Here is a 16,971-nt window from a genome sequence, read left to right on the forward strand (position 1 = left end):
ACAATCAAGTCAGTTAGTTATTTTTTTTAGTTGTGAAAATACAATTTTGAAACCCAACATTAACTCTTTAGCAAAATAGCGAAACAATCACCGGGATACGTACGATGCGGTACAATGAGATTTAGGCGTCCTAGGATTCAAGATGGATGATTGCGATCTTGAAAAATTAACTGTGAAACCGGGAAGCCTTTCTCCGGCATTCAAGAAAAATGTTCTGGAATACAACGTAACAGTTCCAAGTAGTGTTGAGAAGATAACTTTTGACCCGCGCACCAGTGACACCGGAGCTTCATATTCTATATCTGTACGTTGACGGAATGCAGGATCAAATAATAAATTATTGTTATATATAATAACTGTTTATATTAACGCAGTGGCAGTTCACGGGGCCCGGCTACGTTCACGACGCCGTGAATGCAGTTTGCAGGCGCTGTTCAGGCTTCGTTCACGGCACTTAAGTTTTGTTTAGACGGAGCGTCCACTGCTGGTTTAAGTAAGTCGGTTTTAGTCAGTGACATATAATTAATATTTTGGCCAGCTTCACAAGTATTACATCCCATGAGATGAAGGAAAACGAAGTGCCCTTGCCTTACAGAATTAAAGTTGGGATGGAAAATTGGATACGGCAGATCAACATGGGAAACATGGAGGTGAAAGATGGGAAACAAGGTGGGATTCAGAAGATGGGACTGGTCATAAAATGTGTACAATAATGACTGTATTGCAGCGGGTCAGCCTAGGAACCGACGCAGAGAGAAAATGACGGGAATCATTCATTCTTATTATAATAACAAACAACCTCTCTCTCTCTCTCTCTCTCTTTCTGTCTGTCTTTCTCTCCTCTGTCTCTTTCCTTCTCTCTTTCTCCCCCCCTTCTCTCTCTATTTTTCTCTGTCTCTGTCTGTCTGTCTCTCCCTCCCTCTTTCTCTTCCCCCACCCCCTTCTCTCTCACCCCCCCCCCCACCTTCTCTCTTTCTCCCTCTCTCTCTCTCTATCTCTCTCTCTCTCTCTCTCTCTCTCTCCCTCTCTCTCTCTCTCTCTTTCTCTCTCTCTGCTCTCTGTCTCTCTCTCACAAACACACTCACACACAACACACACACACACACACTGCCTGCAGGCAAAATTGCACGCTTTCAACTCGAGAGCGCTGGAACATTTGTTTACCCTCGTATGTTGTGGGCCGCCACGCGCTAACACAAGGTCGTGCCCAAGTCTCACCCAGAAGCGAGATAGAGCAATTGAAACATCTTGGTAGGCGTATACTTTAAAATTTTTGTCTTATACTAATGCGTTGTTGCGTAATTGAGAGTTCATCATCTTCCCTTACACTGGCGAGCTCTGAGCCAGACAGTGTAAAGGAAAACGACTAATGGTCGATCGGTCAAGGATCATTGCTTTGTTTTCCTTCATCTCATGGGATGGAATGCTTGAAGCAGGACAAAAGATTAAATATACATCACTGTTATCACTGACTAAAATCGGCTTACTCAAACCGGCTGTGGACGCTCCGTCTAAAATAAGCTTGAGTACCATGGACGTAGCCTCAACAGTGCCTGCAATTTGCATTCAGGGAGTTGTGAACGTAGCCTGCCAACTACGTTCACAGCGCCGTGAACGTAGCCACTGGGTATAAATTATCACTGTGATTATTCTCACACTGGGTACTCTTCGGGGTGAGAATAATGACAGCCTAGTATTCTCACTCGCTTTTTTCGTTTCAGCCCTTTTTATTTTGTTTCGAAGTGACTTCTCAATGGAGTACTTCAGGGGAAGAGACCAAGAGGAAGGCCAACATTTATTACAAAGACAACTGAAAAACAGTTTTTATCTAAGTTTGGAGTAGGCTAGATGTCTGCATCTGGGAAGATAGCCGAGGACAGAAAACATGGAGGAAAATGATAAAAAGGAAAGATCACTATTGTGCTTGAGAGAAACCTCAGAAACAACCAGGCTGAAAAGCACTGACGACAAAAGGAAAACAGCAGAAATAGCAGAGCTTCCTTCACTGACATGATGCAAGCACTGTGACGGAATCTGCACTTCAAACATAGAAAGAATTAGCCCTAAAAGAAGCTGCATGAAGACAATGCTTGAGTTGAGCTATTAAATTGACCGTCTGCATAGTCGAAAAATGCCATACAGTAGTGAAGTAACAAATAATCCACCAAAACAACTATAATGTAGTAACGATAGCAATGCCTGCCTAACCCAATATGAATGATAACGCTATGATACAAACTGAATTTATAGCCTAGACTATAGAGAGCAAGGGCTCTCATGTCAGATATCTGATGCTTGAGTTTTGACTATTCAAACTGATTTGTCTCACATTCAGCTAATGTCAGACACACACACACATACACACATACACACACATACATGCACACACTGTAATCACACACACACACACACACACACACACACACTCACACACACATAACAGATACACACACATTTATACACATGATGAAGGTCCTCTGCTATGACACATTATATGTGTCATGACACAGTGGAATCAGGCATTTGTCAATTTTTGGTCGTATCAGTATCATCTTAAAACTTGTTTTTTTGTTTTTGCTTGCGATGAAAATATACTCATCCATCTTGAATGGAAGTCGAGATATTTGCAATTAAAGGAGGTGGGTATAATGTTGTTTGGTTTTTGGGTTCAAAAAGTTTTAAAAAGACTGAAGATGCACACTTGAAAAGGTTCTTACTTGTTTTGTTTTTTGTCCTCTATCACACAGCAATTGAAAGGTGACTACTGATCAAAATTTAATAAAATACTGTTTAAATCACTGGTATAATAAGTATTGTGTGTAGTGGCGGGGCGTCATTGGTGCTATTGGTGCAAGCGCTCCGCCAAACCCTGGCCTTCACCCCCTCCCCCCACTTTTCTAAATTGTTCTAAACCAGTCAGTGCTCTAGATCTACATTACTACATCCCTGCGATCCGTCACCCGCTGGCTACGCCAGTGAAGAGACAGACAGCGAGGATGATTTATGCTTGTCGCACCGCTTGTGGTAGTGTCTGCTGGGAGCAAGCAAAATCTTTGCACCACAGTAATTTTGTCAATGTAGAGAAATCTAGGCATCGTTCTTCCCACACAAGAAGAAAGGTGCATGAAACTGCTCTTCACATCACAAATTTGGTGCAAGCTAAAAATTTTGTCCCAGTTTCCACTAGCCTATCTACTACACTTACTAGAGTAGTAATAGAGTCTACGGTAACTCAGTGACGAATGAGTATCGGAACTGTTGTCTCCCTTTATTGTGTTGCAAGTCCTGGTGCTGCACGAAGTAATTAGAAATCTGTAAATCTTTCTCAGATTGTGAAAATAGTGAGTTGTTAGTATTGTTTCACTTTATCGCTGATTTTATGCGGTTTCATCCAGAAACAGTTGTAAATATCGATAGATGTAGATTACGGGATATCCTGCAGATTCTAATTGACTTTCTCTAGAAATCTTAAAAGTAGCTACTAAGCCTATTGCCCATTTGCACACTTTCCAACTATGCACCACCTTGTCTGCAACCCACGCGACGCCACTGATTGTGTAATGTACATTATTTTATTCTGGGAGGCACCAGGTGTTAGAAGTAAAATTAGTAAGAAAATGTCAGTCGGATCAAAGTTTGGTAATTTTGATCCAAAGCCTGAGTGTTGTTGGAAACTGAAATTGACATTTTTTGTGCCTTTCATCAATGATTTTCAGTAAATCCATTAGAGAAATGTGATCTTAAATGGACTTAAAAGGTGTTAAATGAAAAACAGCAATTTGATAAAAATTGTCAAACGGGCAGAAAATGCAAGTTTCTTTGATTTCATGATTTTGTCAAGCGCCTGAGTTCACCACGATACCACACACATACATGCATTAAGTTTCATGTATGATATGTTTTGGCTTGATAATATGTGGAGACATGATAATATTTGTCCTCAGGGAAGTGGAGGATCTAGAGATGTTCCTCTCACTGAGGGTGTTGTGACAGATGTAAAGATTGAAGTTACTGCAGAAGATGGCACCACAAAGAATTATTTTGTGCACGTGAAAAGACTTTCTGCCAAAGATGCAGTCCTCACAAACCTCACCATCAAAAGTGGAAACTTGGAGCCAAATTTTGAACCAAATCAACTATTATATTACTGTGAGTTTTAAATTGTCTCAGTTAACCAAATCTGATTCCAGCACATATTAGAATATAATGAAAGCTATGTAAGCCTATCGCTTTTATTTCAAATCATGTTACTGATGAGTAAATCCTTTCATAACATTTTATATAAAGTATTAATTTCTTCTGAGAGATCTCATACATAATTTTGTTTGTACACTGGTTACCATAAGATATGGCTTAGAATCCATTCATATTCTTTCCATGCTTGATGCATGTGCACTGATACCTTTAACTGTCTTGGTAAGGTGAATTTCATTTTTTTTTTTATGTGATAGTTTCAAAGCTCTTTTACACCTGAATTCCTATTTTAAAATGTTCTTATTCATACCATTAAAAACAGCAAACAGTACAAAAGCCTTTTTTAAGTTTAAGAAGTTCTATTTGTTTTCAGGTCTTTTACCATGCAGCATAACTGTAGCAACAGTAACACCAACAACACCTGATCCCAAGATTACTGTGGTGGTTGGCGGGAATCCCCCGAAGACTCCTGTTCCTTTGAACACTGGTCTGACTAATATTGACATTGATGTCACTTCTGCTGATGGGTCCAACAAAAAGGTTTTTAAATACATTTTTTTTTTTCAAGATATGCCTTTTGTTTCATTTTAATGTTTTGAAGTTTTGATCAAATACATTAAATTGGTATTTAAAATTGAGGATTTACTCCATATAAAAACTTTGTTAGACATAGTGATCAAGTCAATTCAAAGACAGGAGTGAAGAACTGCATGTTGTTTGTATTTTGATATCAAGTGAACAAGTATAAGAAGCCAGAATCTCAATATATATCATTTATTTTTCAAATACACAAGAAATGGAAAAGAAATATTGTAGATTGAGTATGATGTCATTTCAATTTCAACGTCATTTATTTTGGGCAGAATATGCAGTTCATCAGAACAAGTTTTCATTTGAAAATAAAATGCTGGCACTTATATTCATCTGATGTCCATGGTTTGTGTATGTTCATGTTTTACTTTGTTCATGATAGTGCATGCTGGTATTCATAACAGGATAATTAGCATTTGTGTATCTTTTCAGACCTATTCTGTGGAAATTGTGAGAAAGCAAATTCCCAGATTTGTGAAGTTCACAGATCCCAAAGCAGCCGCAGAATATGAGTGCCCCATTTCCCTCAGCCCTTTGTACTGTCCAATTACAGTCAAAGGAAGCAAACCGAAGCACACTTATTCTGGTCCCTCCATTACGGAGTTGACTAAGACGTCTAAGATCGATCCTCTCTCTGGAGAAAGTCTAGAGCCTGGATGGAAAATTGCGGACACAGAAGTAGACAAGAAGATGGCAACTCAGATGGCTGTTATTCCTCTAACATTCTCAGGTGAATGCATCAGTTTATTTTTTATTTTTACTGTTTGGATTATTTTCATTTTTGTTCACTGCTGTTGCTGTGTTCAGGGTAACTTTTTCACAGCTGAAGCATTAAACTCTGTGTCATGAAGGAACTCGAGTCAAGCTTAGTTTCTGTTCAGTGGTAGCTTTTGGGACTGGTGTTGTTGTTTTCTCCTCATTTTAAAAAATGAACATGAAAGATGGTCAGTTAGTTTGTTTGTTTGTTTGGTTTTATTTTTGGGTTTTTTTGGGGGGGTGGGAATGGGGGGGGGGGGGGGGGGTGTGAAGTAAACCTAAAATTAATGTGCTTCATTCAAAACATACATCAAGATGAAGTTAACTTAGTATGCTTCATTCAAAACATGCATATCAAGATGTCCATGTCATCTAACATGCATCTGTGTGGTAATTGTGCTTTTTTGTTTAGGGTTGTGTAATTGCTCATGCTTTTGTGTGTGTATTATGACAAAAATGTGCTTGAAAAGTAGATCCATGTAATAATACCATAGCAGCTAGTTTGAAAAGTATATTTAGTTGTAAAGAATTAAGTATGCTGTCAGTAACAGGGTCCAACACCTTAAGAAGTTATGCATGCTACATAACTGTGGATTCTTTTTCTAAAAGAAGACAGTTTGTGCATAAGATAGTATTTTTCTGGAATTCTTACTTTTAGAAGCAGAAAAGGGACAAAACTCAGGGAATTGAAGTATTAAAACAAAAGGATAAACATGCACAAAACTGCCGCCAGTAAAAACTGTGTGTGTGTGTGTGTGTGCGTGTGTGTGTGTGTGTGTGCGTGCGTGCGTGCGTGTGTGTGTGTGTGCGTGCGTGCGTGCGTGCGCGCGCGCACATTTGCATGCAAACACAAGAGATAGGGATGATGTCTGTTTCAAATTTCTGTCTTGGACTCTTTATCAATAGTCAAAGTACCTCCTGATTCTGTGGTATCCCAAGAAATAATTATATAAGTGGAAGCTGGAATAGCCTCTTAAAAGCAAAGCTGTATGCATGTCTACTTCCATCTTGCAGGTGCCACAGAAGCGATGAAGTTCGGAGAGCTTGCACAAAACTTGGCTCAATGTAATAAACCAGCTGAGCTCAAGGTGAGGTGTTATAAAAAAAAAATTTCAGGGATGGGGGTGATAATGATAATGCCATAAAAATTAACTCTATTAGCACAGCAGTTTCTATAATCACTAGCATTTCTTTTACAAAAGTGGTAATTTTGGTTGGTTTAACTATTGAATAATACATATTGTGTCATTTTTTTAAATTGAAAAAGCCTGATAATTCTCCAACAAATTCTCCATTTGTATTGTTTGTCTCAGATGGAAGAAAAGAGGCCCTCCAGTCATGCTCATCTTTATATGGAAATGGCTTAATTGTATTTTCTTCTATCTTGCAGGATCTTTCAGCAAAGTTCAAGAATTCATCACTCAGTCTGTCTCGTACATTACAGGTTTGTGAAATAAAAAAATGAATTACTCTTAATAAAGTTACAAACAAACAAATTTTTCTACTTACAGCTGTATTATAACAGTCTGCATAAATTGTAAAATGTTTGTAATGAAAGGTTCATAATTTCCATTTCTGAGAAAGACAGAATAATATTCGAAAATGAAGATACATATACATGTATGACTAAAATATCTTGGTCAATAACTTTTGTCACTATTTCTTTGAATATTCATAGTTCACTTCATTTTAAACTGACCTCATCAATCACTTAGTTTGTTTTAATGTGTTATTCATATTTGCAAAGATTGTATGCATCTTTCATATAATCTTCTGTCATGTGTTTTAAGCTAAAATGGAACAGTGAAACCCTCAAAATATTACTTGTCAACACTGTGCACCAATCTGTTTTTGAGCGTTGATTATAAATTATCATGTCCTACTCAAGACACACCCTGATGACAACGTCCTAACTCTTTAAACCCACTCGGATGCTGGGAGCGTCCGGCAGTAATAACACTGTTCCCCATCGGACGCTGGGAACGTCCTATACTAGTGACAACTGTTTCATTTCATTTAGTGCTAGTTTTTGTTTGTTTTTCGGAACTATTTCCGAACCAAGTTTTTTTAGCAATGACTAATAGCCTTTGTTTCCGTCTTTTAGAAGTTGGAGGCAAGCTTTTGGGGTTATGATGAGACATAGTGAACCAGGTTTAGGTGACTGTAGATAAAACTCTGGGAAACGGTGGAAAAAACTCAGGGTTTAAAGAGTCAATTGTGGTGTCACTGATATGCTTGAGATTATTGTGATATGGAGCTCACTAACCACTTTGCTACTGGGGCCCTTTGGTATGCTTCAGTGATTTATTTAATTCTTCCTTATCCTTCAAACTTCTTGCGTTTTGCTTATGTTGTCTAATGTCTTCGATGCACACTATGTGAATAGGAACAAAAGTGGGAGAAAGGCCTACAGCAAATCTTTGATGAGACAAATCCAGATGCATTAGTCAAGGCTGCTGACACTCATCTGCTAGAGTATTACAAGAGAGTACCAAGACCTGGTGAGTTGTGCTGAAGTATATGTGTGCTTGTGTGGATGTGTGCATGTGTGTATATGTTTGTGAATGTATGTATATGTGTATGTTTGTGTGTGTGTGTGTGTGTGTGTGTGTGTATGTGTGTGTGTGGGTGTGAATATGTGTGTGTGTGTGAGTGCTTATTTTCTGTGTATATGTGTGCATTTTGTGTGTGATTGTGTGTTTGTGTGTGTGTATCACTCCTTGTTTCCACATGATACTCTTTAGCATCTTTGACATGATTGTTTGCAAAAAATGGATGAGCTAAAGCTTTAATATCTTTAGAAATTTATCAAGTTGAAATTGAAAAATTCCTTGCCAACAATTTCTGCAAAATGCAGCTCATGGCAAAAAAGGATGGGTTGCAAAAGCTGCAAAATGCGGCTTGCACTAGAGAATGAGTTTAAAGTTATTTGCCTTCACGAAAGAACAAAATTAATGTATGTGGTTGAAGTGTTATAGACATTTTAGTGTTTTTATCAAGGAAAGTTGTTGCTGAAATGTTGATGCCACAATATTATTTTCATCAATATTTTTGGTAACACTTTTATGTAAATTATCAGTTTCTCATTCACAAGGGTGAAAGGTTTTGTAAAGGAAAGTGTAGCCTTCGTGAAAAATTTATGCCACATCTATGACAAACCATTCTTTACATTCATTATGTTTCAGGCCAATTTCACTTGCAATACTCTGAAGGGGATTCCCCTATAGACTCCCTCCAGAATGCCATCTACTGTGTCGCTACTGCCATCAAGTTCAAGCCTAAGGATGCTGCTCTTCATCTCAAACTGGCCATGACACTTGAGGAGAAATACTATGCAGAGGACATGTTTGCTTTGAAGAAGGAGGTTAGCCCCTTGCTGTATGTTAACTCAGTAGACAATTCCCTTGATTGTTTTTGAGGGATTTGCCAGAGCACCTACAGGACTACTTAAATTATAATGGTGTCAGTACTTTAAACAAGTAACAGTCACTGTTTTATTTTTTGTTTTTTATGAGTTTAATATGCAGTCCGACCTAAATAGACAGGTCCTTTCAAAGGCTGAGCTCTAGACCCTATGACTGCGATAAAGAAGAAGGGAGGAAAGCAACTGGAAATGATGCCGGGAAGTAAATATTGTATACATGTGCACTTGAAAGTATAGATATCTACCCATTAGTGTTATTCTTTCCCTGGTATGCTATGGCACTTTTTTTTTATATCTCCCCATGCATTAAAGATAAGAAATATTTTCTTTGTTAAATCATTGTTTTTAAAAAATCACCAAATAATGTCTTTCTCCTTATAACAACTTGATGTGAGAAGATTCAGGTTATTATTCTGTTTTCTTTTTGAACCCAAATCCTCTTTCATTGTTTGATAAATCTGTTATTTTTTATCAATGTTTTTAAGGGCTTGGATTTAATTTGCTATGATGATAAGAAAAATCTTGTGTTAAATGTTAAGGACAAAATGTACCCTTTCGTCAAGCTGCTACCTTTTTGGCCTAAGTCATTTTTTACACTTCGGAGATAATTGAAAAAAACTGTCTCAGTAACTGAAAGATGCACTTTGATAGCCCAAAATTTCCAGAGCTAATTAATTTCGTAACTGTTGTCTCTGATTTAGGCCATTTTGCAAAATGACTTGAGCCATAATTTTTTTTTCGTTTTTCAATTTTGAATGACTTAAGCCATTTTGACAAGAATTTGACTGAAATGGACAGTAGATCCAAGACTGAGAGTAAAAAACTTGCCCAGGTTTTTGCCTAGGTCTGACTTAGGCTAAAATAGATGAGAGACAAATTGGCCTATGTCAGACTTAGGTCAAATTACACTAGAAAATCAATGTCACTTTTGACTTACGCCAAATGCATGAAAAAAATGTTTTAAAAATTGTTTGGAGTATATTTTAAATCTTATGTCACTATATTAAGCAGACATCAAGGAGTCCAGTGGTTCATCAGTTGCATTTTTATCCAAGTCTGACATAGGCCAAAAAGGTAGCAGCTTGATGCTATGAGGAAGTAAGGATATCTTTTTGTCATTTCAGGTGTGAAACCTGTTAATTTGAAATTTGATTAATTCGTCAAAAGTAACATTGGTCTGAATATAGTAACCTTTTGATCATACCCATGGTGAGAAATGAAAAATTGAAATATCTTTTCATTGTTGTTTGTTGAGTATGATTGATCTGAACAAATAAATGCTGACAACATTGCAGGATAAAGAAGAAGCCCCCTCCCTGAATCTTCAAGCTCATGAGAGTTCCAAGGAAGAAGAAGTGCTGGCCATCTGCAAAATGCGTGGAACTGACCCATCTGCACCTGTGAGTCACCACTTGAAGGCCCTTGACCAAGAGTACCATCACTTAGTGGACAGTGGTCAGAGAGCTAAAGCGGATGCCATTCAAAATTTGTATGCCTGGTACAGCAAAAGGGTTTCACAAGTGAGTTCAGATGTCCATATTTGCTCATGTCTGATCTTTTTATTAAGTTTGTGTTAAAATCAACTCATTGGTAGTGGGATACATCTTTCAATTAAAAATTACCAATCGCTCTGCCTGGATAGTAAACTTGAGAATGTAGTAGAGAACAACTCTATTTTTCATACTGAAGTTGTAATTTAGGCCTTTGGAAAAGCTTCACTGAAAATGTTATGGTTGAATCCATGATTTTACCTTTGATTTGTTGTTACAATTAAAAGACACTGGGTGCCGCTATACATTTTCTTCAAGGCTTTTTTAGCTGATGGACCTAGTATTTAACCTGGTTTCTACATTGTGAAACGATAGTCATGCACGATATCGTCAATGCCTCAGAATAATATCAATAAATATTTTAAGATATCACATCTTATTATTTAAAAACAACCTTTTACTCTATATCTTAGTTATGGCATAAGAAATATATTGTTGCTGTCCCTAGAAAAATTAATAATATCATTTGACCTTTGCTTTACCGGGGTATGGAAAAACATCACTCATTTTTCATGCAACATGGACGATATGCGAGTTTTTTTAGTGTCTTTATCCCATGAATTCCATTGTCATTTCAGGAAGGAGCTGCAGCACAGAAAGCTGAGGACAATGAATCACCTCTGGGTCAAGCCTTCCAGAAATATCAGGACGCTTTGTGTCTCGATGAATCCAAAGCTGTTTATAACTTTCATGTTGGACGAATGCTTGTCATACAAGGCAACTACGGGGATGCCGTAAAAAGGCTAGAAGCGGCCCTCTGCTGGAATTCCCAACATGAGATGGCCAGGTAATTGGTATTTGTTCAAGTATATGGACTGCTTGGTGTTAAGAATCTGTCATACGTCACTTTTCAAAACAGTGTATGGCAGAGTCTTAGACTAAGCAGTTGATATTTTTATGCATGTGCATGCATGCATGTGTGTGTGAGTGTGTGTGTGTGTGTGTGTATTTGTGTGTGTGTGTTTGTGTGTGTTTGTGCACATGCATGATTCAAACTCAATTTTGTTATTTTTCATTCAGTTTGATTTTAGCAAATGTTTTGCCATATTATTATTCAGTGATTTAAGTCAGCTGGACAGATGGAGATTATAAAAATTTGTTTCAAGTTTGATAATGTTATTGGTGTACTTTCTTTGTATTAGTGGTGATTCACTGGAGAGCTTCAAAATGAATAATGAGAGTGTTGCAATGTCTCTGCACAGCGGATGAAGGAAAGATGCCTTCGCTTGACTTCACATGTATGAATCTTCAGTACCACTCTCTTGTTATTTATTTAGATGACAACTCAATCCTTCAACAGTGTGGCTGCTGAGGACTTATGTGTTTTGTATTAGCTATAACTATTTTATGTTTTGGTCACAAATTATACATGAACTGCTCTGTCCTACAAGGCTGCTAATTGTTTAATTGTACAATTTATGTTCTCTTATGTGTCTTATATAATATGTGGGCCACTTCTTACTAACTTCCACCTTTGGCCTTTTGTGGAACATAGGCTGACCGTTTAAGCTCTCTCCTGTCATCACAGTCCTAGGCCAGTCTCTGCAGCTGTCTCCAGAAATTTCTGGTCCTACATGTCTATGCTATATATATGTGAGGCACCGTAGTGAAATCAGGCGCCCGTCAAAATAATGAACTTGAAGAAACAGGCAGTTTTATCCTCTAGTTTGACATTTTTATCAAATTTTTGTCTTTTGGCTCAACACTTTTATCTCCATCTACAAACACATTTCTATTTGAATTTCACTGAAAAACGTTGATTAATGGCCCAAGATAGGGCTAGAGAAGTTCCCCAACTTTGACGGCCATTTTTCACTAATTCAACCTCTGAAATCAACTTTCCGCACTTCTTTCAATTGCAAATATCTCAACTTCTATTCAAGATAAATGGGTGTTTTTTCATTGAAAGCATGGCAAATGAATAAGCTTTTAGATGCTACCAATAATTCACTCCACATGTCGAAAAACTGACGAGCACCTGATTCCACTGCATCATACGAGACAGTTACGTTTGATATTGTCCACAGATTTTACCTTGGCCTGGCCCTCAGCCTAAGTAAAGAAGACAGGAAAAAGCGTTGTGAAGAAGCCGTGGGGTTCCTGCTGGGAGGCATGGAGCTACTGTTGGCTGAGCTTTCCAAGCAGGCCAATACAGCGGAGGAGGCTAAGTATGTTGTTCTCTTTAGAGTTTTTTTGTTTCAAATGTCAAAACTTGTTGTGCAATTGCTGATATAGTCATGGGTTTTTGTTTGTATAAAGTGTGATATCTTTCTAAATGAAAACTCTCAGTGTGCAAATGTATTAGGCCTACGTGTGCTACATGTGTTTGCCATAAATTCTGTTAGGAATTTAAACATTTATGTTTTCTCCTTTTTTTTGTTTTGATTCTGTTAATGATCTTCAGTTGAAAGATGTTTGTTGCTCAATATGTCTTTGATGTCTGTTCAAAATAACAAAATTTTAGATTTCAAATTACTGTGGTGTAATTTAAGCAGTAAAAGAAAATCGTCAAAATAGCTTTGAAATTGCATTAAACAGTTAAATATTATGAGGTTATGACACAAATTCAGATTTCTTTGTCTTCTGGAAATCTAAAGCATTTTTCTTGAGTTGGCTATTTTGTGATCGCCACACTCAAAATGAGTATTGACTTAGTTGACCCCTCTTTGTATCTTTCTTTGTCTTCCTTTGCCATTTTAAGGACCGGGGGTCAGCAAACTCAGACTCACAGTAATATCAAGTATCTACCAGTTGACTATGTGTAAAGGTGACATGGCCACTTGAGTGTGTTCTTTGAATAGGCATGATAGCCCTAAATAAAATAACACGATGCTGCACTGTCATAACCAGAAATGATGTGTTGATTATCTGTGTTGGTATGACTTTGGGGCTTATGAAATCTTGATAAATTATTTTATCTATACATGTATATTTCATGTATATATTTGTATGTATGCCACTGTAATCCAGATTTTACTGTAGGGATCCGTAGAAGTGGAATTTTATAATTTTTGTTTAAAATCTTTATTATTGTACAGGGCTAAAAGCAGCCTGTTTGCTGATAACCTTGTGAGAGCAAGTAATGTGTATTTTCTGAGAGGAATAATTCAACTGGGTGGCTTACTTACAGTCAATGAGATGAAGGATGCTATGTCTGCTGAAGATGTTTTCCACACGTAAGTATCTGGGATATAAAAAGATGACAAGAACATGAGTAAAATGTCATAAACTATTTTTGTGTACTTAAGTGTTTTTCAACAATGCAGAAGCAGTGGCTTGGAGTGAGGTTTTTTCCCTTCTAATTTTGAAATTGTTTCTTTTTAAATGTTGCAAGTTTGTTATTGATTCAACTGATAAATTTTTCAAGTCTTTTGAGAAGATCATAGTTTACTGGGATATATTAAACTTGTTAGTAGTCCAAATGTATTCAGGCTTTTTCTGTGTTCAAGGACCCTCAAGCTATAGAGAAATCTGAAAAAGACAGCGAGAGGTCACATTCTCTTCACTGTTCTGTTGGGAGCTTGTTTTCATTTACTTAGAGACATCTGACCGTGGTCTTGGAGGTTTGAGGCTTCAGGGGTGGACAGGAAATGTGTTTGTTTGTCAGCTGGAGGAATGTAAGTAGCCAAAATGCTGACATTCAGATTAAATGTATACTGGTAAGGGTTATGAGTATGTGTCTAAATATGCCTGTTTTTTAAAAATAAACTGGTTTTTCTTTGGAAGAAATGTTCAACGTATAGTAGTTGGTGTTGTGACTAAAGGTATAAAAGAATAACATACACAGGTGGCTGTCTCTACATTGTCAGATGCGAAGTGATGACTGTGATTCCTTTATTGATATAAAAAGAAAAGGATACCAGAACAGGGAGTGGAGTATAGGCTGCATGAGCAGGTGAATCAAATTTGACTACAGCATGAAAAATATAGTATGTGTATAGTAATAAGAATCACTTGTGGTATCACTTGTCCACTGTGTTGGGGTCACTGCAGTTAGAACATGTCCATCTCTGCTCTCCCCTCCCCCCCCAGGATCCTTTCCAGAGTCTGTCTGCTTACTGCTTATAGTCTTCATCATAATCTGGTTGGAGATCCGGCGGACTGGTCCGCACAGGTGGCTGTGTTTCCCTTCTAGTAATAAGAATATACTTAATATGTTGCACATTGTTTGGGGGATATGGGCAGGGCAAATGAAATAATGGTCAGTGCTGATTTTAAAATGTCAAAATATATTAAATTATTAAAATTCGACTTTTATTTCAGGGCAGCATTGTTGGCTTCTAATGTTCTCCCAACAATTTGTCGAGGGGATGTGTACAAGCAAGTGGAGTGGGTGCTGCTTGATGCGCACACGCACCTACTGGACATCCTTACCCAGAAGCAGGCAGGCAATGAAGAGCTGATAGCTAGTCGTTGCCAAAGACTCTCTGCTCTCATCTTCAACTCCTCTATCTCTGGGAATACAAAGCTGTTGGAACTGCAAGAACAAGTAAGATAAAGATCAGGTTTTGTTGTATTTGTTGTTGCTTTTGGTTGGGTCAACCCCTTTGCAATTAGAAATAGAGGCATTTTGTGGGTTTACAGCCCATAAAGTTTTTGATGCATGTGAAATGTTTTACACTGTGTAATTTTTGCAAACAGAGCCACCTTATAGGTAATTTTGTCAAAAATTATATTCTCTTCTTTCAGTCACTTTTTAAGTCACAACAGAAATATTATTACACGTCTCTTTTTTTTAACCAATTGATTTACAATATAATTATCCGAATGTCTCTTCTTTTTGTGTGAAATGATACACTTCGACAGCGATAAATATTTGGCTGCCCAGCCTGGAAATGAAGCTTGGACTGTCAACATTTTCCTAATCACGTACAATACATAACAAGTATACCATAAGTATAGGACTACCTAATCACGCAGCTTGTCACAGATACAACACGGATGCGAAGGAAGCCTCCTGTTGCATCTTTTATGAGACAGTAAAAGATTATAATACTAAAGCTCAAGAAGTGTGTTAGTAGTCTCCAATCATAAAACCATCTACCCATCCAAAGGAACTTTTGTAGTGATCTCTCCCTTCTGACTGAATTAGAAATTAGATCCAGACTTTTTTGCACATTTTAGACTGAAATCTGTTTTTCACAAATTTCTGTGTTTGTCCGCAGACATGTCAGAAATTGGTGAAGATCCAGCCGTGTGTCAGTTACGCTTTGTTCCTGCTCGGGTCCTCACAGTTTGCTCTCTATGAGAACACACCGGATGACAAAGAAGGTAGTCAGATGCTCAAAGATGCCCGAGCATCATATGAGGCAAGTATTGGACTTGAAGGGAAGACAAGTGATGGAGACCCCCCACAGGCAATCTCTGGTATGATTATTTGTACATGTGAACATATGTATGTGGCTCTGAAGAGAAAACCTGTTTGAAGGTACAGAAGGTTTTTGAGATATCACTGAAGATTTAGAACTTGATTTTTATCAAAAATCAACTTGTCAGTGCAAAACTCCATCATGCATCACTTTTCAAATTGACGTATGGCAGAGTCTTACACTAAACAATCAAAATGAAGTTTTATGAAATATGGAAAGATAAGCCATTTGCAAGTCATTAGTGAAAAGAATTTTTTTCAAAGACTGTTGTAAATATTTGTTTGTTCACGTAGAGGATAGTAACTTTTATGCAATAGCTGACAATACCAAATGAAAGGTGTGTGTGTGTGTGTGTGTGTGTGTGTGTGTGTGTGTGTGTGTGTGTTTGTGTGTGTGTGTGTGTGTGTGTGTGTTTGTGTGTTAGTATGTGTATATATATATGCATCTATGTATGTGCATGCATGTGTATTTGTGTGTGTGTGTTAGTGTGTGTGTATATGGGAGTGCATGAGTGTGTGTGTGTGTGTGTGTGTTTGTGTGTGTGTGTGTTTATGTGTATTGGTGTGTGTGTGTGTGTGTGTGTGTGTGCTGTCAGTGTGAGTGCAAGATGTCTGAAACAAAACATTTTGTCTACTACTCTCTAGAACAAAAATGGTGGACGGAGCTGATCAAAAAAGAAGAAGAGGCCAAAAAAGCGGCTGCGGCCCCTCCCGTACCTACAGGGGGCACCACTGGGGCGGCTCCTGCTGCGACAAGCGCGCCTGGTGGCCGAGGGGCTCGTGGAGGGGCCACTGCTGCTAGAGGAACCCCGGCTCGTGGAGCAGCTGCAGGGAGGGGTCGTGGAGTGCAGCCTGCTACGTCGAACACTGCAGTGAAGGGAGATAAGTCCAAACATGTCTGTGTGCCGCAGAAATCAGGGGATAAGTCATGAGTTTTGTTTGTTCACATCTCGCTTTCTAGCTGCAGAATCTCGAAGTTCTCACTAGTGCTTATTTCTTTTATTGTCACTTATTTTTTTGTGAGTATCACCCTTCTTTTCTTACACCATCTTTCTATTCTTTTGTATTTGTACACAACTGAGGGGGCG

General features: G+C 38.0%; 1 protein-coding gene across 1 annotated transcript in view; it reads left to right on the top strand.

The window, feature by feature from the left end:
• The first annotated feature begins 114 nt into the window (after nucleotides 1-114).
• LOC101863019 overlaps nucleotides 115-16,971 on the top strand; it is a 23,275-nt gene continuing 6,418 nt past the window's right edge. Inside the window, exons 1-15 of the mRNA XM_035969653.1 lie at nucleotides 115-304; nucleotides 3,945-4,149; nucleotides 4,568-4,734; nucleotides 5,218-5,515; nucleotides 6,556-6,629; nucleotides 6,932-6,985; nucleotides 7,928-8,042; nucleotides 8,727-8,905; nucleotides 10,261-10,485; nucleotides 11,094-11,302; nucleotides 12,543-12,683; nucleotides 13,554-13,691; nucleotides 14,779-15,004; nucleotides 15,681-15,882; nucleotides 16,529-16,808. Of these exons, the coding sequence (XP_035825546.1) occupies nucleotides 143-304; nucleotides 3,945-4,149; nucleotides 4,568-4,734; nucleotides 5,218-5,515; nucleotides 6,556-6,629; nucleotides 6,932-6,985; nucleotides 7,928-8,042; nucleotides 8,727-8,905; nucleotides 10,261-10,485; nucleotides 11,094-11,302; nucleotides 12,543-12,683; nucleotides 13,554-13,691; nucleotides 14,779-15,004; nucleotides 15,681-15,882; nucleotides 16,529-16,808 (2,675 nt within the window). The 5' untranslated portion in view covers nucleotides 115-142. The remainder of the gene's footprint in view (nucleotides 305-3,944; nucleotides 4,150-4,567; nucleotides 4,735-5,217; nucleotides 5,516-6,555; nucleotides 6,630-6,931; nucleotides 6,986-7,927; nucleotides 8,043-8,726; nucleotides 8,906-10,260; nucleotides 10,486-11,093; nucleotides 11,303-12,542; nucleotides 12,684-13,553; nucleotides 13,692-14,778; nucleotides 15,005-15,680; nucleotides 15,883-16,528; nucleotides 16,809-16,971) is intronic.

The sequence above is a fragment of the Aplysia californica genome, unplaced genomic scaffold, assembly GCF_000002075.1.
Source record: "Aplysia californica isolate F4 #8 unplaced genomic scaffold, AplCal3.0 scaffold00165, whole genome shotgun sequence".
In the NCBI taxonomy this organism is placed as follows: Eukaryota; Metazoa; Mollusca; class Gastropoda; order Aplysiida; family Aplysiidae; genus Aplysia; species Aplysia californica.